Below are 22,252 nucleotides of genomic sequence, written 5' to 3' on the forward strand. Positions count from 1 at the left end.
ACCCAAAAGTTAGCAAGAAATTAATAAAAAGCACGAGAAAATTATCTGAAAATTATTTTAAAAAAAGAAAAAGAAAGTAAAAAAAACAACAACAAAGAAATGACCTGGAAAAAGTGCATAAAACGTAAAAAATATAATTATGATTATAATAAATAGTGTTTCCCTATCTTTTTTCTTTTTTACCTACATACATTTTTATCAAGCTTTCTAAAAAAAATCTAAATCTACTAAATTCTAAATTCATGCAATTTGTGAAGCATTTATTACCAAGTTGCTCATTGCCTTTTTCCCCATGTTTTTGAGAGAAATCCCTGCAGTTTCCTCGGCGGTCAAAGGTTAAAAATACTTGTGAAAGGCATGTGAGAGCAGAACAAGGAAAGTGATGTTGCTCCAGGTTTCAAAGGGTTAAAATAGTCTGCATTGGCCCTTATTGGCAATAAAGGCCAAGTCAAAGTTATTTTGAATGGAAGTATTGAGGTTATTGATGGACCTGAATATTGAGTCCGCTAACAGGTCTATCAATTAAGACTGAAGTCACACAAAATGCTTCCTCGACCACGTTTATTTTTCTGCCCATTAACCAGAGATGGTGAATTTCACTTTGCACAGAAAAATGTCATTATTAACATACTGACAACACTTCTTGTGCAGTGAATGTCATTAAGTGTAAAACAAAACAGTGTTAATGTGTGACAATGATAATGATGTATGTTCCTGTGACAGATAACTCAACCAACGGTCCAATAAAATGTGAGATTTCAGGATGTCCTCCAGACCAAAGCTGCTCCATGTCTTTGTTTCAAATGCATCACAGCAGAGCTGGAACAATCATTCAGAGGACAGAAAAATAATCGGATAAATATCATTTTATAATAAATGTCTCCAAAGATTATACTGTGTCAAGATAATTACCCCATGCAACCTATGATTTCACCCTGTGGAAAAACATTTTCCCACTGTTCTTCTCATGTGAGTTTAACATTTACTTTATGATTGATCAGCTTAGTTTGGGACATATACACAGGAATTAATTTTCTTGGTACTTACATTAGTCTATATGCATTACAATAACACCTATCAATTCAATTTAATGCAAACTTTATCAAGGAATCAGCTCATTAAAAGGCCAAGATAATATCAACAAGATAAAATGAAAAAGGGACATATTAAAGGAATAGAAAAGTGATTTAACAACACTGGAAACAGCTATCAACCGCTTGTTTAAAAGCTCTTGACATTAAAATGCAACCCGTCTTCTTTGTAGCTTCCTTGTTTTTCTCACTTTACGACTTTAAAGCACATAAACCTTCACTATAATACAGTCATGACATAAACACAAAGTCGGAGGAACCATTCCTAAGTCGTTTCCCAGGATCTTGGCGGACCCGGAAGTACAAAGCAGTGAACCCTCTTGCATTAAAGCGATGTCAACAAACATGGCGGCCTCCTGCTCGTTGGTGTGTTGCGGAGAGGAGAGAGACTCCGACAAAGCTGTTATTGGTGACTGTCCCACAGTTTTTGGTTACCGAATCCCTTTAGAAGAATATAGTAATTATGTCTGTGGCAGTAAATGTTGTGTCGCGCTTTTCTTGCTCCTGTTAAACACCCGGTTGTAACTGTCGGTGCGCACGTGGGAGCTCGCAGCACAGCTAGCTGCTCAGGGCTGTGCTTTGAGAGAGCAGTTTGTTTCATGTGTGTGAAGCTAAATGTCACAGTGAGGGAAGCAGCGAGAATACAACTTTGTTAACTTTTTATTTTTTTTATTTTTTAGCTAGTTAGCCTATACGTGAATTAATTAAACTTAGTATTTACGCGCGTCACCCGAAATGCGTCAACGACAAAGTCCTCGTTATTTTCTTAATTCGTGTATTTAAAAAGGGATAGTGTACATGAATCCACATTTACATTTTTATAAATATTTTATTTAATTTGTGTTTCATTTCACTTTAAATCTGTTTAAAGTGTCATTAGTCCCTTCTACCTGATGTTAAAAGGCATCCTCAAATAAGTGTGCGCAGTCATTAAGACAAACATGAAGATAAAAAGGCGCACAATATAGTTACACATGTACAAGTTAATAATTTATTACACAGTTTAACAACATGAGTGGGTAAAATCTGAATTGCATATTATTCATGCACAGCAGGACTACAGTCATTTTTTTTTACATGAGATATAGTAGTATTTGCCTAAAATCAGTGCTGACATTGTTCTCAATTATTTATATTACACTTAAGTGAATGATATGATCTCCTAATTAATGAATTGTAATCATGTGTCTCCTCCTCACAGTCCGCTTTTCAAACGGCAGGGTGAAAAATGCAGACAAACTGGACTTGATGATGTACAAGAACGCAGATGACAGTAACCCGAGGAAGAGGAGCAGACGGATCCTGGTGAGACACATGAAGGGCTGCTGTTGTCTGCAGTACTTTGACTTTCCACTGTACATGTGAAAAACATGCAGAAATATTCCATTTTTAAAGCATTTTCAGAAGTAGAATAAAGGTTTTGTAAATCTAAAACTATACTCTTATGAATATTTATCCTCCATGAATAATCTAGTCCAGATTTGACTACACTAAATACAGTGGTTTTTAATTTGGACCTGGTTCAATATGGTCTACATATGCAAAATGCAGTGAAATCTCTGTTTTTAATTTAAGTATGTGCAAGACAAACAAAACACAAAGAGACCACATCACTCCATATTTACAAAACAAACATACACAAACAAACAGACTAACTAACAAAACATCCCGCAAATTTTACATGTTGTCACAAAAGGTTGACAGAAAGACATTCTTACTGAAAACAGAGATCAATAAATGTCTCATCTGGGCTGTATATCCTAAATCACCACCCCTCAGACTCAATAAACTTCCCCAACCTGTTTAGGTAATCTTGGTTATTTGTATAATCCCTCCAAAATAAACTGATGTTTAAGGAAACCCTTAAATCAGTAGATGTTTAAAGATTCTGTCTCCAATTCTTTATTTTTCTTTGCAAATAGACAAAAGTTTAACCAATGTGACACGGTATTAGATTTCACAAATTTTTAAAGTGGACGTCAGAAAGCGTTGAGGCTTTACTTAAAATGTTTAACATGCTCTCACCACAGTAGGAGGTGCAATAAGCCGAGAATTAGTGATCAACCATGGCAAGTTACGTTTGCCAGAACTTTCCCATTAACCCTCTGAAACCTGAGCAGATTGGCTTGATTTCTTTCAAATACACAGGAAGAAGGCAATAAGCAACAAAAGAAGAAATGACCCAAAATTTACAATAAATTAGTGAAAAGCACAAAAGATTTCCTAAAAATTGAATAATATAAGAGGAATATTTGAATAAAATAAGAGAGTTAAAAAAAATAACAATGGCCTGAAAAAAGCATTTTAAAGATAATATCTTGGTAACATCATTTTACATACTGATAATTTTAAACATAGCTTTTCCTTAAACTTTTTTCCTTGGATATTGCTCTTTTTTAAAAATAATTTTCTAAATCTACTTATTTCTTGCATTTCATTTCTTGTTGGAACCTTTGTTGTCATGTTGCTCATTGGCTTTATTTTCCATGTTTTTGAAAGAAATCAAACCAGAGTGTTCAGGCTCTAAAAGGTTAAATACTCGTGAAAGGCATGTGAGAGCAGAACAAGAAAAGTGATGTTGCTCCAGGTTTCAAAGGGTTAACTGCTCAATCAGAGGAGGCTGTTTGGAAGCTAACTTCAGCATCGTGTGCACCTTACATGCACAGGATGCGTTCAGGATGTGCTGCTGTACTTTCATCAGTGTTTTGCTGCTGTCCTCTGTGCAGGCTGCTGAAACGCACAGACTGTCATATGTTGGAAATAACTTTGGAGCGGGGTCCATGAAATGCAACAGCCTTTGCAAGTAGGTCAATGCAGCTTGTTTTACGACATGTCCGTCACAGCGACCACTGAGGAGAATCATTGATGTTGGCTTGGTGTGTGTTTAGATATTATGTAGGAGTGCTGAACAGGCAGAGCATGCAGATGGAGGTGCACAGCGCTCAGATCTTCAACATGCAGCCGATTGTACCAGGAGAGACGCAGGCTGCCAAACCCCAAGACACCATCATGACCTACAGAGACAAGGTAGGAAGCATGTTTTTCCCTGATTTTGTTAGAATAAAAGAAGACTGCTTATGCATGAAGTTCGCTAATGTCTCATGTTTTTTTCTCCTTCAGGTTGACTCTCTGATTGAAGCGTTTGGCACCAACAAACAGAAGAGAGCTCTGAGTTCCCGCAGGCTGAACCAGGTGGGCAGCGACACCCTGCATCAAGCTGTGGCTAACGCCGCCAACAGCGTCATCGACCAGAAGGGTCTGGAAGGTAAGATACACGGAGTCGCGAATATAATAATTATGATTATGATGTTGATGATGATGATGATGATAGTGATAAGTGTGTAAACAGAATTGTTACATTCAGATTGTTAAGTACAAAAAATACTCCATTGAGACTCATTCAAACTGTAATTTTGATCCCACAGCCATCAAAGCATAAAATCATGCATTGTATTATTTCTGGGTGTCATTCTGGGATTTTGCCTTGGAATTTGTTATTTTTACTATTTTCCACCTGATGACATCATTTTTACCATATATGGCATATGGAGAAAATACATACTGTTTCCACTAGGTGCACCGTCACAATCAATGTTGCTGCTAATCATTGACATATCCCAGACTGGGACAACCAAAATTAAGAAACAAAACAAAACAAAAAAATATGGCATTTAAAGGGTTAAAATTCTGAAAATTAATGAATATTTGATATTTATGATTAGGATAGATTTTGGTTAAAAAAAATAAAAATAAACAAAATGAAAGCAGAAAAATCATATTTTTGTGTGATATTTTCTGTAGCCTTATCTTAAAAAGCACATTTTGTGCACAGAGCGCTGCGAGTGTTTGACACCACACAAAAAGTAATGTAAAAAAATCAATGTTGCTGCTAATCACTGACATATCCCAGGCTGTGAAAATCAAAATTTAAAAACAGAAAAATCTACTTTGCATGTAGTATATTGAAACTAATTTCTGTGTTTGTTTTTCTTTTTCATCTAAAACCATAGTGGCATCATGGCATTTAAAGGTTTAAAATTCCAAAAATTAATGAATATTTGATACTTCTGATTAGGATTGGTGTCGATTTAAAAAAACAAACAAAATGAAAGCAGAAAATCATGTTATTGTAGAATATTTTTAATAGTCTGATTTTGAAAAGCGCATTTTGTGTGCAGAGCGCTCATGGTGTGAGTGTTTGACACCACACAAAAAATAATAATGTATATAAATCAATGTTGCTGAAAATCATTGACATAAAAAAAACAACAAAAAACATGCAGTGTATTGAAAATCATTCTTAATGTTCTTTTTTTCATCAAATTATAGTGGCATCATGACGAAAACCTGGCATTTAAAGGGTTAAAATTCTGAACATAAATGAATCTTCTGACATTTATGACTAGGACAGATGTTAGTTTAAAATCAAATAAACTCAATGAAAGTCAAAAATCATATTTCTGTATAATATGTTTTTTAATACTTGATTTTGAAAAGCTCATTTTGCGCGCAGAGCAATATAAGTGTGTGTAATATTGAAGCGGACCCTAAAGGGTTAACATGATATCAATACTTATTGTCAGTACAGTTATTTTACAATACCCCGACTCTCCACAGTCTTCTGTTGTTGTTTTTTTTTTTGTCAGTTTGCGTATCATCATTTTTCATCTTTTTCTCGTCCCCTCAGCTCTCCAACAGGAAGTGGCCGACTCAGAGGCGCAGGGAGACCTGGCTCTCCATCTGCCCCCCTGCAACGCAAATGCTGACAAACCTGAGAGCGTCTACCTGTTTGACCATCGTATCCTGCATTGTGCACGTGTGTTTTTGTGTGTCAGTTATTAGGAAACAGAAGAAGTGTGAATGGTGGGAGAGATAATGGAGTTGGAAGTGAAAGGTTCCAGCTGAGTTTCTTTTTTTTATTATTATTCTTATTTTTTTTGTCTTGGATTTTCGCCTTTGACAGGATGGATCAAGAGTGAAAGAGGGGAGAGAATGAATCAACCATTTTATTTCAGTTACATGCATTGTAAGAAGCAGATTATTTCACACAGTTAACCAAAGGTTAACCCAGAATAACAGCAACACCAAAAAGCAAAATAAATGAATTTAAAAAACAAAACTTTATACTCTAAAACTGTTTTATGTTATAATTTGTAATCATTTGGCATTTTAAGGCTTTTTAAAAACTCAGCAGAGAGCAACACAGTTTCTGAGCCCACTCCATAAATTCACTCCCAAAACTGAAATACATCCGTATTCTACATTCATGGAGAGAGGGGACGACATAGTCTTTGTATGGGGTGTCCAGTGTACCAGCTGAGCTTCTGGGGGCCCCTGCAGCTCAGTGTCTTTGTTTGGGTCTCCATCCTTTAACTGGTGACCGCAGTCCTGAGTCCTGCGGAGTTCGGGGCTTTGGAGCAGGCCGGCTCCAAGATGGCAGAGCTCACCTCTGAGAAGCTGCTGAAGATGAGAGATGGAGGAGGGTAAAGTGACAAAGCGCATTACATTAGACATTTTTAAACAATCCGTTTTAATTTCCTAGCATTCTAAAACTTGTCTTTGCTTTGTCTTTTTATTTAGGTTTTTGTGTGTCCTGAAGCTGTTGGAGAACATGCCGTCTGTGGAGGGTGAAGCCAGAGATAAGACGACTCGCTGCGCCTTTTACCTCCTCATGCTCCTCAAACTGGCGCAGCAGAGGAGCATCACCAAAAAGTGTGAGTCACGTTGCCTTTATGTTCTCACGCACGTCTCCGCAGCACAGGCCGCTCACCGTGATTTGTGTTTCCATGTACAGTTGGACAGGAGGAAGGCTGTCCTCGCATCATTCAGAACAAACTGCTCAGGACATTCACTGTGGAGACTTTCAACAACGGCAGGTATGATGGGAGTTTTTCACATTTTCCGTGTAATGTAACATCTGCAGGGACGGCGTCAGCTTTATGTCATCAGCGTCCTGTGAGCATGTGTTATAGAAACACTGGGATATGTCTGGAATTTTATGTGGTTGGATTCCATGTCTGGAAATATTACTTTTTGTGTGTAAATATTGCTGCTTTTTGTCTGTCAATATTACTTTTTTGTCTTTTTGTCCATAAATGTTTTTTGTCTGTCTGCTTGTTTGTATAATCATTTCTCTAATTAATTTTTTAAATGTTCGAAGTGAAATTTTTCCACGTAAATCACTATTACAATTTATTCGCCAAATTACTGATTACCATGAACAAAAGTCACTTTTGTCTCTTGCACCACTTCTGACACCAGGATGTATTTGCTGTAGATCTTCATATGTTCATTGCACTGATTTTTTTTAAATCTGTTTTTCTGGATTCCCTGCTCAGTCTGAGTACAAACACACATGAATGTCACTTTTTCACCTTCACCGTGTGTCTTCTTTAAGGGTCCAGAACATAGTGTCAGCATCAATGCGAGCTAAATTAGCAGCGTACTCCTTGGCCCTGCTGCTGCATGTGAGTCACATGACTGCTGACCTCACATTGCTGCACCGTGACCTGGGAATCACCGAGGCCAGGTAAGAAAGATGGACAAGTCTGTATTTGCACATGGAAACTTTATATGATGATGATGATGATGATGATGATGATGATGATGATACGGCAACAGTAACAGTACATGTTGTATTGTAGTATGATGATGACTGATTGGGTAACAGAAGCTAGAAATATTGTGCTTGTAGTATTGATGATGATGATGATGATGCTGATGTGACAGTAACAGCTGTGTTTCCCTGACAGTGTTACAGGCCTGGTGCACCACCGGGTCAATGAGACCCAGCGCCAGGCCTAAACGTTTGCGAGGTTTGTGTAGGATAGCAAAGTACGCTGTATTTTTTCTCCTTGTGAGGTCGAGGTCATAACCCGCACTGCTCTGCCTCTGATGGGCTAGTACTCTGCGCCTTCGCTGGTTAGATTGTGTTGTAAGAGTGGCGTGGCTCCTTTAGAGACAGGGTAGTGTTTGTATGGTGCGAGCGGATGATGCGAGTGTCAGTGAATGCATCGGGGTACACAGAGCAGAGCGGAGAAACGGGACTGTCGGGCAGTAAAAGTGGTCAGTTAAGCAGTAAATGTGCAGTGTAAGTCCCAGTTTTCAGTTGATAAATGCTGCTGCTTCTCAAAGCCCTCTGAGGGAAACTGTGATTTGTGATAATGGGCTTTATAAATAAAGTTGACTTGACTTGACTTGGTCAAAGTGAGGGGTGTTAAACCTGAAGTTACTTGGGCCCTGGAGGTAATCAAATCTCCGCTGTTCTCGCTGACTACTGTCTGGGAGCTGAAGCAGGAATGGTTAACAATTGGTTAGGTTCAGGGTAAGAATATTCGGCAAGCCTGTCTAATCTGCAACAGCAGCAACAGAAATTTTGCAGACCCTGTGGGGAGTCGGGGCTGTTGGTTCGCACGGAGCTGGGGTTTGTGCTGGCTGGATTTGGGTTGCTGCGGCTGCTGACTCGGGCCTGTCTGTGGAGCCTCTATCTGCTCTCCCAGTGAGGTGGTCTGTAGCGGCGAGGAGCGAGGTGGAGGACACACTGTAATTTGAGGCTAACACGAGCTACATAAACATGAAGTTAAAAAGGAGGAGCAGAAGGCTAAACTATCTGCAACATTTTTTTCTCCATCTCTTAAAAGCTTTGCCAACACGTTTTTATTAGTTTTTAGCTAGTTTATTAAGAAAATAAGACCTGCTTAACAGAACAGGGTGTTCAATGCACCTTTTGCTGCATTCAGATGCCTTTCACAAGCTAATTGACCCATTAAAACTGGAGCAAATTGGTTTGATTTATTTTGAAACCAGGGTTAAATAAGGCAAGAAATGCCCCACAAATTGCAAGAAATTACAAAAAGATGACATGGAAATTATTTTAAAATTAGATTTGGAAAAAAGGGGTGGGGTTGTTAGAAAATTCTCAAAAAAAAAAAACCAAGACAAATATATTTCTAATCATAATAATTTCATTTTTAAAATTATGTCACAGAAAAAAATATACTTAATGTATAAATTGCTACATATTTTTTTCAGCACATTTTAGGTCTTTTTTTAAAATAATTTTTATTTTATTTTTTTACCTTTTTTGTTTATTTTCAGTAATTTTATTTTAACTTTTCACTAATTTCTTAACTTGTGATTGGCCAGTCTTCAATCACAGGCTAGATATTCCAAAGCCAGAAAACGGAGCCCAGAGGAGGTGCACAAGTCTAGTGTCCTCTCAGTCCACTTAAATTACAATAGGTTATTATCAGTTTCTTTCCCAATGACACCAAAATAAAACTTCCTACCACAGCTTTAATGTTACTTTTTTTTAATGATACTGGGTAAGACCATTTGTTGAGGTCAGTTGTGTCGACTGAGCGGCATGTATTTATGTAAATGATTTGTTTTCTTTCTGCTTCTGGTCATTCATCAAATTTTGAGCTGTGACAAGTAATTATCACACCTCATAAAACTGCCACTTTCAATATGAGTTCAAGTCAAGTAGACAGTAACTGATCTTTATTTGTCTTCCTTCAGGATGATTGAAGTGGCAAAGTCGATGGGACTGACCCTCAATAAACAACCTCAAGTGAAGGCTGAGGAGGCCGCGCTGCAAGACACCAACCGGCAGGCCTCTCTTGTTCTACCTCTGATCAAATATAATCAGTTCATGGAGCGACGGAAACGCAAGAAAATGCACTGAAGATAAAGAAAAGCAAACACAACATCACAATAGAGAGGGGGGGCCATAAGAACTGGAAATCCCACAAACAAGAACTGTTTATTGATTCATTTTTTGTAGACAAATAAAGCGATGAACTTCTACATGATGTATATACTTTATGTTTACTGTGCGAGATACAAAACAAAAAGGTGTGATGAGCTGTAAACAAACTCTAGGTGAGAGAATCTAGCTTAGACAGGCACATTTGTAGAGAGCACATATTGCACACCGAATATCATTTTTCCTTTTATAACTGGCTGCGACCAGGTGAGTCTGTGGGTGTCTCAGCATGGTGATTGAATGTGGAACACTACTCGTCCCCCCCTCGATGAATTTCATTATGTCAAAGAAAGCTGAGGTGCATTGGATGAGTTGATACAACACAGACTCAATAGAAAACAGCTCTGTGCAAGAGACAAAAGCTTAAAGGGACAGTTTGGTATTTGAAGTGGAGTTGTATGAGGTTTCTCTGTAGTCAGCGCATTACCTTCAGTATATGGCAGTCGGCATGCTGCCAGTTTGCAGAAGCAGATGACACAAAAGCGAGCAAAGGCAGGCAGCAAAATGTTGCTGTAACAGTTTAACGGCTGAAATACATGGGGCAAGATGGCAACTGGTGTTATAAAATAACGTTATTATCAGTGTTAATATACTGGCCTAGCATGCTTTATAGTTGTTATTTTAGTTAGGACAAAGTAATGAAACATAAATGTTTCAACTGTCAGTTGTTGGCAGTTTCCATTCTTTCTGCTATTTTTGATGCGCTGAAATGTCACACAAACTTAACAACTTGGATATCATAGAAATTTCCCACTCATAATTGCGACTTTGAAGGGCAGTTTATGTGCTTACAATTCCTAAATACATTAAATACGATATTTCCAAGGAGCACATGAAGGCAGCAACATTTACTGGTACTGAATAAATTAATTTGATTGTTTTGATGCACTGATTTGTTTAATTTATTTTAACGTGAAGTATAAAAACACCTGTGAGGGCGCTCTGCTGCTTATTGCTGATGCAATGAGGTGTTGATTTGAATACTTTTTAAATAGATTGTGCACCTTTTTTTTTTTTTTTTTTACAAAGTTCAATGTAGTTTATGCACAGGAGGAAAACATAGACCAGCCACACAAAAACAGGGGGTAGGCCTTTTAAAAAGTTGATTCATTTCGTTGTATGTGCCGTCCAGTATGGATGTTGATGTCTTTTGTTGTTTAAGTTCTTAATGCTTTCAAGAGAACAAATTCCCTTCGGATCGATAAAGATTTTCATTCATTCATTCATTGCTCCTGCCCAAAGCAGTACATTTCTTAGCTTCCATGGTGGTTCTTCCATCTGCTTCTCCAAACTGGAAGTGTGCCCAGTACTGACATCAACTGTAGGTAATACACTGACTATGGATAACTACCTTACACAACCGCACTTCAAAAGGTCCAAACTAACCCTTAGAGTGTGGCTGTCTTTTTTTGTTGACTTTTTTGCATATATACTTCACACTATGACAACTCTGTCCCTAACTACAACTGATTGAATAAAAAATCCAACAAGGCACAGCTTTACTTTGTAGCATGGTTGAAGCTGGCATCTCTGAAGCCTTCGACTCCTGCTAGGATTAAAAAAAAAAAAGTGCACTTCCCAACCAGTGAGTCTCAGAAGCAAACTGACGAAACCAGCAAAGTCCACAGCAGGTCTGCACTCGAGTAATAAATCTGAGTGGAAAAGAACACGATGAAGTTAAAGCTTCAGTATGGAAATGGTTGTTAAGATGTTGTATGATGCTGGAGTGTTTTGTACTCCTTCATCAGTCCACATCTGATGAGTGCACTGGCATTTTAGCATAAAATTACAAAAGTCTTGATTTCAGATTTAAAATTTCAAAGATTTCAAAATGTGCCACCTAATGCGCTTGAAGGTGGATGACTCCTTTAGTGGTTCTACTTGGAGCAGCCTCTTCTTCCTCGGATGGGTGCTCGACCTCAGCATCAGTTTGGAAGGTCAATGTACGACACGGACCATATCAAAAGTGACCAGACGCTGAAAAGTCATTCATTGGTTTCTGAGTGATTGCCAGCGTTCACAGGATGGAGCAGAACATGCTGCCACTGTGGCAACCGCTTTCTACGGTGGCGCTGATCCTGGTCGTCATGGAAATTCCAAGTCTGGAGGGATACTGGGATGAGGAGAGGCCAGAAGGGGAGCTGGCCAGCGGACGAGGTGGAGGGTTTTCCAACACCCAGAGAGGAGCAGAACAGCTACAATACATAAAGAGATAAAAAAGTAAGAGTAAATATCTTTTTTTTTCCCAGAGAGAAAAATCTGTGCAGATGTTAAACCTGCAATAACTGTTTTTTTGTAGGCAGCTGAAACAACAAATCTTTTTTTTTTGCAAATCTAGCATTTACAGAGTAACTTCATCATTTGGCCGTAAAGTTTTGTTCACCTAGCAAATCTGACTCCAACACTGACTTTCTTTCAGCTTTGCCTTTGGTCTCTACCAGCTACAGTATGTCCACCAGCTAATTGCTTACAGTGTCTATCTGTCATTTGGTGCTGAGCAGGTAGTTTACAGTGAGTTTTTAGAGCTTTTTTAAAAAAAATTATTTTTCTACTGAAACGGCAACAACTGAATGACTTTTCACAACAATGAGTTCACTCCACCTGGGTTTGTTTACATCTGTCAACCCCACACCTCCGGTCGGGGGGGAGGTCTTGCGATAATTTACCGTGAGAAGAGTAAAGCTTCGCCTGTGACTGCGTATCTTTCAGTGGAATCCACTGTACTGCGACTGCATGGGCCGACTTCCACTATTGTGGCTGCTATTTATCATCCACCAAAACAAAACAGTGACTTTTCAAATGAATTTGCTGCTCTTCTCACACATCTATGCTCACACTCTCCTCACATATTTCTGCTGGGAGACTTCAACATACATATGGACTACTCATCCACTCCTGACGAACTTGTCTCTCACTATAATCATCGTCTTCATAATCTCCTTGACACCCTGGCCCCTTTAAAAACCCGGTCCGTCTCTGTCACCCATTCTGCTCCATGGTTCACTACTGCACTTCGCCATCTCAAAACAAAGGGTCGTCACTTTGAACGCCTCAACAGAAAAAACATTCTCCACTACAAGGACGCTCTCTCCGCAGCAAAATCCAGCTACTACTCTGGATTAATCAGTGCTGGCCGAGGTAACACAAGGACACTATTCTCACTGGTCAACAACATCTTACAACCCTCGGATTCACTGGCTCCTCATATCCACTCAGCGGCAATTCCATAATGTCCGTTTGCACTACCAAAATTGACCAAATTCACCAGCAACTGACTCTCAACTCTTTCAGTTCTCCTTTTTCTCTAGCCCTCTCATCTCCAACCTCTCGTCCACTCCCATACTTCTCGCTTCCCTCCATTGCTGACATTTCTGACCTCATCTGAAAATCAAAACCATCCACCTGTCAGCTAGACTCTCTTCCTACTACCCTGGTAAAAGCCTGCCTCGCCTCACTGGCCTCCCAAATAACTGCCATCAGTCACTCCTCACTTACCTCTGGTGTTGTTCCGTCATCTTTCAAATCAGCTGCTATCACTCCTATACTCAAAAAACCTGGTTTAGACCCCAACAGCTTTAATGACCTTCGCCCCATTTCTAACCTACCATTTCTATCCAAAATCCTAGAAAAAAACAGTTGCACATCAACTCCATAATCACCTATCTGACGATAACCTCTTTTTCCACAGCACAGAAACAGCCCTAATTAAGATCACAAACGATCTCCTCATGGCAGCTGACTCTGGACTACGAGCTATCCTCATCCTCCTCGATCTGAGTTTGGCCTTCGACACCATCTCTCATACACTCCCTTGGTATTACAAACACCCCCCTTGACTGGTTCAAATCATATCTTTTTGGCTGCACCCAGTTCATCCAGCCCCGCCTCTGGAACTCTCTCCCACCTGACATCTGCAACATTGACTCTATCTCCACTTTTAGAACCCATCTTTTCCAAAAGCATATTCATGTTTATTTTAAGTGAACCTGCAAAGTGTTTTATTCAATGTTATTTTTTACCTTTTATATATATCTGTATTGCTGAATTTTGCTTTAATCTTGCCCTGTAAGGTGACCTTGAGTGCTTGAAAGGCGCCTATAAATAAAATATATTATAATTATTATTAACCCAAAAATCCCCATTCGCACCGAAATTAGCGCATGCACACTATGAAAACTTTACGGTGGTTACTTCTTTTTATATACGTCTTACTTATTCAGATTCTCTTTCAAATTTGGTGTAGACTAATTTCCATTGATGTTTAAGCACTGCTTAGGAGGAGATGGGAGGGTAATTATTGAAGGCCTGTCGCTACATCTCGCCAGGTAGGGAGCAGAAATGACTGCGTTCACCCGAGTGTTGTGTTCCAATCAATGCCGACTCGAGCTGGAGGCGATAAATACCCGTCGACTGCAGAGTCCTTTGACTTGAGTGTAAATGTCAATTGTACACTCTCCCATTGCATTAAAGAGCCAGATTTTAGGAGGTGTTAGCAGGTTTTTGTGCAGCGGGAATAAAACTTAAAGGACAGTATATAACAGTAAACGTAATAAAACACGTGTCAATATCTGGGGGTTTCACGGATGGACAGAAAATGTTGCTAATAGTTTAGCCTTCTATGAACTGGAGCTGAAGGCTCATAGCTGCAGCTATCAGTTCATGTTTATGTCGCTAATGTTAGCTAGAGCTTCAATAACAGTGTCTCCTCTTCTTCAAACCTTGTTGCCACAGACCACCTCGCTGAGAGGAGAGCAGGTATCAGCTCTGAAGACTGACCTGCAACAACCCAAATCCAGCCGGTGCAAACCCCAGCTCCAGGGACCGGACAGATCCAACTCTCTGCCAGATCAGCAGACTTTCTTTTGCTGCCTTCATACAGGTAAGATCCAGATCTGCTGCTGCTGGCCACAAGGCCGCTGTGCTGGGTGGTTTGCACTGGCTGAATTTTGAGCTACAGCCATAGATGGAAGGTCCATCCAGAGCCACTGCCAGGGCTCCTCCCTGCCTTGCAGTCCACAGCAGTGTGGTGGCTAGCTAGCTAATTCTAGGTGCATTTGTGGTCAACTGATCAACAGAGAAAGAGCAGTGCCAAAAGGGGCTGATCAAATGTGCCACAAGCACAAAGAAAGAAATTAGATTACATCAATCAGTGTATGGGAAACACTGTGTGAAAAGTGCTTTTCAGTGATGGGAGGGGCTTAGGACAGAGACAGGAGAGCTGCAGGAGGATTATTCTTTTTTTAAATTCTTCTTTTTTTTTCTTTTCCAGATTTCCTCCTACCCAAGCTTTAAGTGTGTGGACAGCAGATATAAAGGGATAATGAGTGCAGACACTAAAACCACCAATGGTCTGAATCTCTGGCACTTTCTGTTGGTTGCCTGGTTACCTGTTATTATGCCTCAGAACAGTGTTGTTGCGCAACACACAGCTTTCATTGCCTGGATCCATATGCAGCAGTGCCTTTTTGTTCCCAGGGTTGCCCTGGAACAAGAGATTGTCATGGACGACACCTTTTACTGCTCCTAGGACAGCAACGCCACAGCCCTGAGCCGGCTGGATGCGGTTGCGCAATACCTAAAGACAAAAATGAGGAAATATATGTACAGTTTTGTGAGAGTATTGTAACTGTGTTTATGCCTCCTTTCATCTCACCTTGATGTCAGCGCTGCCAGAGACTTGGATCCCATATCCCCGATTTCCAACCACATCATTCTCCACAATCTGCCCATTACCACTGAAACTGACACCGTGGCCGCAGTTTTTATAGATGCCGTTACCACGAAGTTCCACTCTGCAGTCCTTCTCTACAGTAACACCACCTCGACCATTTTCAAGGATGCAGTTTGTAACCATTCGGGTCAGCTGGCTGCTCTGCAGCACAGCTACACCCATTCCACGGTTACTGTTCACAAGGTTTGCGAAAACATTCAAGGGCTCACTGCTCTTCACGTACAGACCAACTGCTACAGAAAGAGAGAAAAAATAGAGAGAACATTAAATGCACAGAGTGAGCGCACTATATCATGTAATCCTCAGCAGGTCTATTATTACCTCCATTGTGGCTCATGCAGTTGCTCTCCACCAGTGCCATGCTGATAGATCGACGGGCCGAGTGGCGCTCATCCTCACTGTCCAGATCACTCTCCCATGCAAACAGTTCCCCCTCTTCGTTCAAGTTTTCCTGTGCCTCTCTCCCTTCGCCTTCCACCCCCCTCCTTTCCCTGCTGCCTGCTTCACCGCCAATCCCATCCTGCCCCGGCCAGTTCCCTTCCCTGGCCTCAATGTTCTCCGGGTCCTTCCTGCAGAACACCGCCAGCCCGTACATGCAGTTATGGGTGATGTAGTTCCCCAGGAGCTGCGGGAGGCTGGATGACATAACCCAAACGCCACAGCCTTTGTTACCTGAAGGAGTAGGAGGAAGAAGGGAAATCAGACATCTATGGATGAGAGCAAAGGTGAGCTGTTACTTCTGCCATTCTCCTGCTGAAATTACATACAGTAGACATGATTTCCTTCAATGAGTCCACGGCCTCTTTCTCCCACTACGACGCCGTCTGAGTAGCCATAACAGATGTAGTTGTTCCTCAGGATGGGGTCACCTCCTCTGCGGATGTCCACGCCCCCCCACTGGTTCTCTTTAATCACATTCTCTGGAATTAAATGTATTTATATGTTTAAAATCTGGGTGTAACCACAAGTGGTGCTTTTTCTCTCTGTAAGTGGCACATCATTTGGGAAAATTATTTCACCACTTGGCATGCTTTTGTGAAATGTTATCACCTGTTATCATCCCTCTGCCATTTTCGTTTATAGCGATCCCCGCTGCCTGACCCTGGAAGATGTGATTCCCACTAAGAGAGAGAGGAGAGAATGTGAGTGGAACAGCAGCAAATAAAGAACAAGTTCAGACTTTTTCAAGGTTGTAGCCAGGCAGTCAACATTAGGGGGAACAAATCTGCCTCCCTTCACTACTGTCTACATAAAATACACAAATGCAGATTGGGGGAGATCTGCCCACCCAGTATGTATGATAATTACTACCTTGCTTTATGTCAGTTATGTTCAAAGTATGGCCTGGGGACCGACCGTGGCCAGCAGACTGATTTTAAAATGGCCCGTGGCTTGTCTTTCAAAATAAACTGCATGTTCAGAAGAATTAGAATACAAAGCCCTTTTTGCAAAGAGATTGCGCTATAGAGCAGCTACGAGGTCCCTTATGTATGCCTCCTTTGCATTTTTGCACAGAACCAAACCCAGGCAGCATCATTCCACTCCAGTGTGTGATTGTACATATACTGCATTGCAGCTTTGCAAAATCAAAGAGGCGTGACAGATGTAATCTGCAACACAACAGCAAAAGCCTCCAGTGTGACATAAAACATAAGTTAAAAACAATAATGGCACTAACATGACATTACTAATCATTTACTAGCCCTATTTTGTGGCAGCTGATCTCATCTTCTGCTCAGAGGGTAAGGACCTCCTAAATCTCATTGTTTTCCCAATTTGGAAAATCTCCTGCGATAGGTCGCCAACATAATACGTAATGAAAAGCCCCCCCAGTTGTGTATTTCTGGCTTTACGATTTACTGAGAACTTGTTACGGAGCTGTTACAACCTCCTGTCCTGGCTCACAGGCGAGACCAATGTGTCCCCTCTTTCAGCAATCACACGTTACATATAAAATGGCGAGGTGACGAAACAGGATATTACCACATTGAACTGACTGTGTAAACGCATCTTGAGTTTGGCGGTGGCTGATGACAGGGGCAATTATCATTTTGGCTGGCTGTGTGTGGTTGCCTGTCATAGAGTAGTTTATATTGTTGGTTTATATTCTTAATGAATACATTGGATGTACATGAATATATGAGTATAGACTGGACGTGTCTTCCCCAATATATATACATTATATATTAATATTACTGCTTTACTTTGTGTGATAATTTAGTTCTATACAGAAACATTAGGCTTGGCTTGCTTGTATATGTCAGCAACTGCACCCAACATTATACAACACTGCTTATACTGCACTTTTACTATAAAATTCCAGGTCAGACAGAGAGGCAAAATAAATATTACAGCTGTCATAGTGATGGTGAAATCACTTGAATGAGATTATCAATCCTACAACACCTCAAGTGTTACATTTGAAGCAAGCAGTTGTATGAACACAATGAATAGCAGCCACACTGATGGGAAAAGTAGGGGCTACACATTCCTGTGCACGTGAGATGTTTGCAGAGTCCCACCTACCTGACCATGGGATTTCCACTGAAGAGAATATACACGCCAGCTTCCTTGTTGTTATAGATCTGGTTGCTCCGAATTGAACCTTTGCCATTCCCAAGGACAACAACCCCCGAACGCAAGCCGCTGTGTATTTTGTTGCACTGTGGAATGAAAGACCAGTGGGAAAATGGAGCAGAGAAGACAATCAAACTAAGAGCTGTTTGGAAACGTTCCTACTGGAATTTCAAACAAATCAAATGTGAGTTTCTATATATAACTTTTGTTTTGTTTTATAGATGTCCAATGAGCACCTTGTATCATTTCGTAATCTTATGCACGACAACTGACTATCAAATCTGCATATTGTTTCTTTCTTTACTCCAATAGACAGTGAAGCAGCAATTACCACAATAATGGGATTAGCCCCTTTTCGGATGTCCAGCCCCGCCTCCCCATTCGAGTGGATGTTGTTTTCTGCGATGAGGCCCTGAGCGGAGAGGCGCAGGAACACACCTGATGCGCGGCACTCACACACCTCGTTTCTAAGCATCACTATCTGAAGGAGGTAAGAGAGAAAGAGAGGCAGCTCAAGTAACACTCAGATCAGGAAACAGCTGCTTAATTACTCACGATCTGAGCTACTTCATCAACTTGATACAAAAAGGTGTGCAGCCTGTAACAGTCATTCAACAAATGGAATTAAAATGTGCTAAGATACATTCAACACTTTCATTAGTCTGAGGATTAGGATCTTACTGTGGAGTTCTGGATGCAGCGGACAGCATAATTCAGCCCACGGAAAACGCTGCCTTCCAGCCGCGCTTGTCCGTAATTAGACAAATGCACACCACCCTTCCCTTCCCTGAAGAGGCAGCGTCTGAGGATGCAGCCAAGGGTGGAGGCTGCCAACATCTGAGCCTCCGGGTCCCTGTCTAGTTCCTGCTGAAAGGTGAGGGGTTCAGGGGTCTCAGACGGAGGATCCCGGGAGGAAACCGGTGGCAGAGAGCCATCTGGCCGGGGCTTGAGCAAATGGGATAGGCCGTGATTTTCGCAAGCAATTTTGTAATCCAATATTAGTGGGTTTTTGGTGTTATTAGTTACTCCTCTATCTTGGTTCTCCTCCTCTCCCTCGCTGCGGTCGCCATCACTCCACCCGTCTTCGATTACAGTCCCCTGACACACTCCATCCATCCCAGTCCTCCTCTGCCAGTCTTCCATGCTCACATGCTCCTTTTTAACATTAGCACCTGAAGGTGGATGCCCACCAATGGGGCCAGCCGGAGGGCCTCTGGGAGGGCTATTGTTTCCAGATACCCCACATGATGGGAACGTCCTAGCCAGGGCAGCCAAGTGTTTACAAGCCCAGTTTCTTTCTGACACAGGAGGACCTTCGACTGTCACAGAAGCTGTGTCGCTTCCCGAGAAGTCACAACTGTCCAACAAACTGAGGACCACGCCAAGCAAGTGGGCAGAGCTTCCTTGTGAGAAGGAGCAGAAGCGAGCCTGGCAGGTTCCTGGGCCACGGATTTGCAGCTGAGCCCCCTCAAAGTTGCAGTTGTCTAGTTGGACGTGGCCCCATGACGTCTAGAGACAAGCAAGGAGAGAAAGTTTTTTCACACTTGATTTTACGACAGTTGAGTTTTAATATGTTGTCATTAATGGTTTCTTTACTGACTCTCAACAAACTCTAATTACTTATACAGCAGATCTACACACACACACACAGCAACACATTAGAGCTGGATTCATATCTTTACAGCCCACACTCTGCCTTTTTATTTACTTCTTTACTCCATAGGTTTTGCTTTGTTCTTTACAAAAACCCATGTTTAGAGGTAAACATATGAGACATGTGAGATATGTTTGTATATACGATGTTTACATATGTACTGTAAAATATCATTCTGTCAACTAATTTAACTACCAATTTTTGACTATTATTGTTATTGATATGGTCAGTTGTTAACTTCATTCACTGTCTTTAACCCCTTGAAACCTTCATTTCTTTTAAAAACATAGAAAGAAGGCAATGAGCAACGAAATAAGAAATAACCCAAAAATTAGTAAAAAGTACAAGAAAATTACCTGAAAATTAGTAAAAGAAAAAAACAACAGAGAAATGACCTGGAAAAATAGCTTATAAAATTATAAGAACTGTGTAACATAATTTTAAATTGGATATTATGATATAATTTTGCCCTAGCCCTTTTTCCCCCCTAGACAGTTCCCCCTAGCTTTTAAAACAAATAATTATTACCAAATTGCTCATTGCCTTTCGCACTGATTTGCTCAGCATTCAAAGGATTAAATACTTGTGAAAGGCATCTAAAAGGAAAATGATGTTGCTACAGGTTTCAAAGGGTTAATTGTCATTGTGCTTTGGCAACAGTGTGCCAGTAAAGCCTACTGGATTGAACAGAAAGTTGAATGGAATGAGACAGATTCAGCGAGAAAGACAAAATAATTGTTTTCTGTTTTCAGATATTAAGAGAGAGTAGACATGACACATTGCTGTATGAAGAAACCCTCGTGAGAAGTTGTTAGTTCACCTTGTAGACCACTGTGGAGAACCAGGGAGGCATGAACACCAGATTACACAGCCTGGCAGTGGGGCACTGCTGCTCCATACACACCAGGAGGGCCACCTCACCCAGCCGACCCAGTCCCACCAGCTCCACCGGCACCTTCAGCGCCACTTCCGCCTGCTCTTCATACACCCCTGGGTGGAGAACGACACGGTCATATGGCCCCGCCACCCCGAGGGCCCCACGTAGGGTCTCAAACTCGCACCCAGGCCCCACATGCCAAACCCTGCGGTCTTTTCGTCGACGGAAAAAGAGGAGGCAGGCGGAGGACTGGAGCTCAGCTCCGTTTTGAGTCCAGGTGCGGGTGGACAGGGCGTGCTGCTTCAGGGCCTCCCTCCAGGACGGGGGCTCCATATGCGGCTGATTGGGCCAGTTGGGATGTCGGCACTCGGGGCAGCCTAAGCATAGCTGTCTCCAGCGGGTGTTGTCTAGTGAGAGGATGAGCTCCCGCCAGGCACGGCACACCTGACAGCAACGGCCCAGGTCAGGGAGCGGGAGGTAAGCCAAGATAACTCTCCACAGCTCCACGGGGAGGCTGCCCACCTCCATGGCAGCAGAGACACGCTGGGGAGCACCGTAACAGAGGGAGAAACAGTCAGTCACACGCACGCGCAGTTAAGGTAACAGGAAACCGCGAGCGCCGACCGTTACACAATAATATTAAACAATGGAGCTTATTAACGACCACATAGGTAAATGTTGCATGCTACAGTGGCTTGCTGCTACTGTAACTAGCTAAAATGTGTGAATTTTGTAGAAAACAACAAGACGAAAATGAATTCTGTAACATTATTTTTAATTCACGCCACGAATATCTTCACGTGAGCGTGTAATATTGTGTTTAAAGTTTGCTACAATTAACGGTTAGCTAGCGAGGTAAGTTAATGCTAGCTTTCGCGTAACTAACGTTATCAACAACCACACAAAAGCATCGTATCCGTCCGAAATTAAAAAGCCTTACTTTTTACCACTTTGCCATAGTGAATCAACACATGTCTGTTGAACACTCTGTCGTCATCTTTTCAGTGCTACATGTGTTTCCTCGCTGCTTCCAGAGTTCATCACAGCCCAGGATGATTGCAGATGTGCCATCGAAATGGAGTTGAGACGATTGGTTCCAGTTTACGGCAAGAAACAAACAGAGCTGCTCCATCTTCCGCTTCCCAAAAGTGGGCGTAGACCTTGTGGAAGGAGACTGCTGTTTGGTTAACATCGTTGTTATCGTCTACACTATGTGACACGTGTGTGGTGAAAGATGATGCTACGGAGAGCGGGTGGCGCTTTAGTCCAACCCCCTTCTCTCCTCTCACATCCTGCTCATGGATCTATATGCTATACTCCAGCCTCAACAGACACCCCCTGGTAAAGTATGACTACAGCGCCTTTCACCATGTTGAAGTTAATAACTGATCTTACAGTGACTGTCAAATCAATCTTAGTGACAGGATAGACAGACACATTTTATGGTTTAATCTTTCCAGCTGTTGGCTGACATGTAGGCCTCTTTACAATATTGTTAAAATGCTGTCATTGCATAATAACAGTAAGTCCTTTTTGTATAAGTATATGATCAATC

At 41.3% G+C, this 22,252-nt stretch overlaps 2 protein-coding genes across 2 annotated transcripts; one reads left to right on the forward strand and one right to left on the reverse strand.

Annotated features, from left to right (window-relative positions):
* The first annotated feature begins 1,424 nt into the window (after positions 1-1,424).
* On the forward strand, positions 1,425-9,899 carry polr1e (RNA polymerase I subunit E). The gene is made up of 11 exons (XM_042484962.1): positions 1,425-1,500; positions 2,293-2,396; positions 3,818-3,894; positions 3,980-4,118; positions 4,212-4,356; positions 5,779-5,889; positions 6,478-6,574; positions 6,672-6,805; positions 6,886-6,967; positions 7,489-7,620; positions 9,612-9,899. The coding sequence occupies exons 1-11, from the start codon at positions 1,425-1,427 to the stop codon at positions 9,775-9,777; spliced, it is 1,263 nt and encodes a 420-aa protein (XP_042340896.1). The 3' UTR covers positions 9,778-9,899.
* A 132-nt stretch (positions 9,900-10,031) lies between these two features.
* Positions 10,032-21,782, reverse strand: fbxo10 (F-box protein 10). The gene is made up of 11 exons (XM_042484961.1): positions 21,638-21,782; positions 20,641-21,240; positions 18,848-19,675; positions 18,498-18,647; positions 18,116-18,252; positions 16,640-16,710; positions 16,357-16,509; positions 15,911-16,261; positions 15,512-15,822; positions 15,246-15,433; positions 10,032-12,053 (listed from the first exon to the last, which is right to left on the reverse strand). Exons 2-11 carry the CDS (start codon positions 21,223-21,225, stop codon positions 11,876-11,878), a joined length of 2,952 nt encoding a protein of 983 aa, XP_042340895.1. The 5' UTR covers positions 21,226-21,240; positions 21,638-21,782; the 3' UTR covers positions 10,032-11,875.
* Positions 21,783-22,252: the final 470 nt, after the last annotated feature.

Source organism: Plectropomus leopardus, chromosome 4, assembly GCF_008729295.1.
Source record: "Plectropomus leopardus isolate mb chromosome 4, YSFRI_Pleo_2.0, whole genome shotgun sequence".
NCBI classification, from domain to species: domain Eukaryota; kingdom Metazoa; phylum Chordata; class Actinopteri; order Perciformes; family Serranidae; genus Plectropomus; species Plectropomus leopardus.

Excerpts from the sequence above, each read along its gene's own strand:
- fbxo10 (XM_042484961.1), bottom strand. The coding sequence starts at position 21,225 with ATGGAGGTGGGCAGCCTCCCCGTGGAGCTGTGGAGAGTTATCTTGGCT. Across the intron at positions 18,253-18,497 it reads GGGCTAATCCCATTATTGTG|TGCAACAAAATACACAGCGG; the intron begins GTAATTGCTGCT and ends TTCATTCCACAG. Across the intron at positions 12,054-15,245 it reads GTTCTGAGGCATAATAACAG|CTGTTCTGCTCCTCTCTGGG; the intron begins GTAACCAGGCAA and ends TATGTATTGTAG.
- polr1e (XM_042484962.1), top strand. The coding sequence starts at position 1,425 with ATGTCAACAAACATGGCGGCCTCCTGCTCGTTGGTGTGTTGCGGAGAG. Across the intron at positions 1,501-2,292 it reads CTCCGACAAAGCTGTTATTG|TCCGCTTTTCAAACGGCAGG; the intron begins GTGACTGTCCCA and ends TCCTCCTCACAG. Across the intron at positions 6,806-6,885 it reads GAGGAGCATCACCAAAAAGT|TTGGACAGGAGGAAGGCTGT; the intron begins GTGAGTCACGTT and ends TTCCATGTACAG.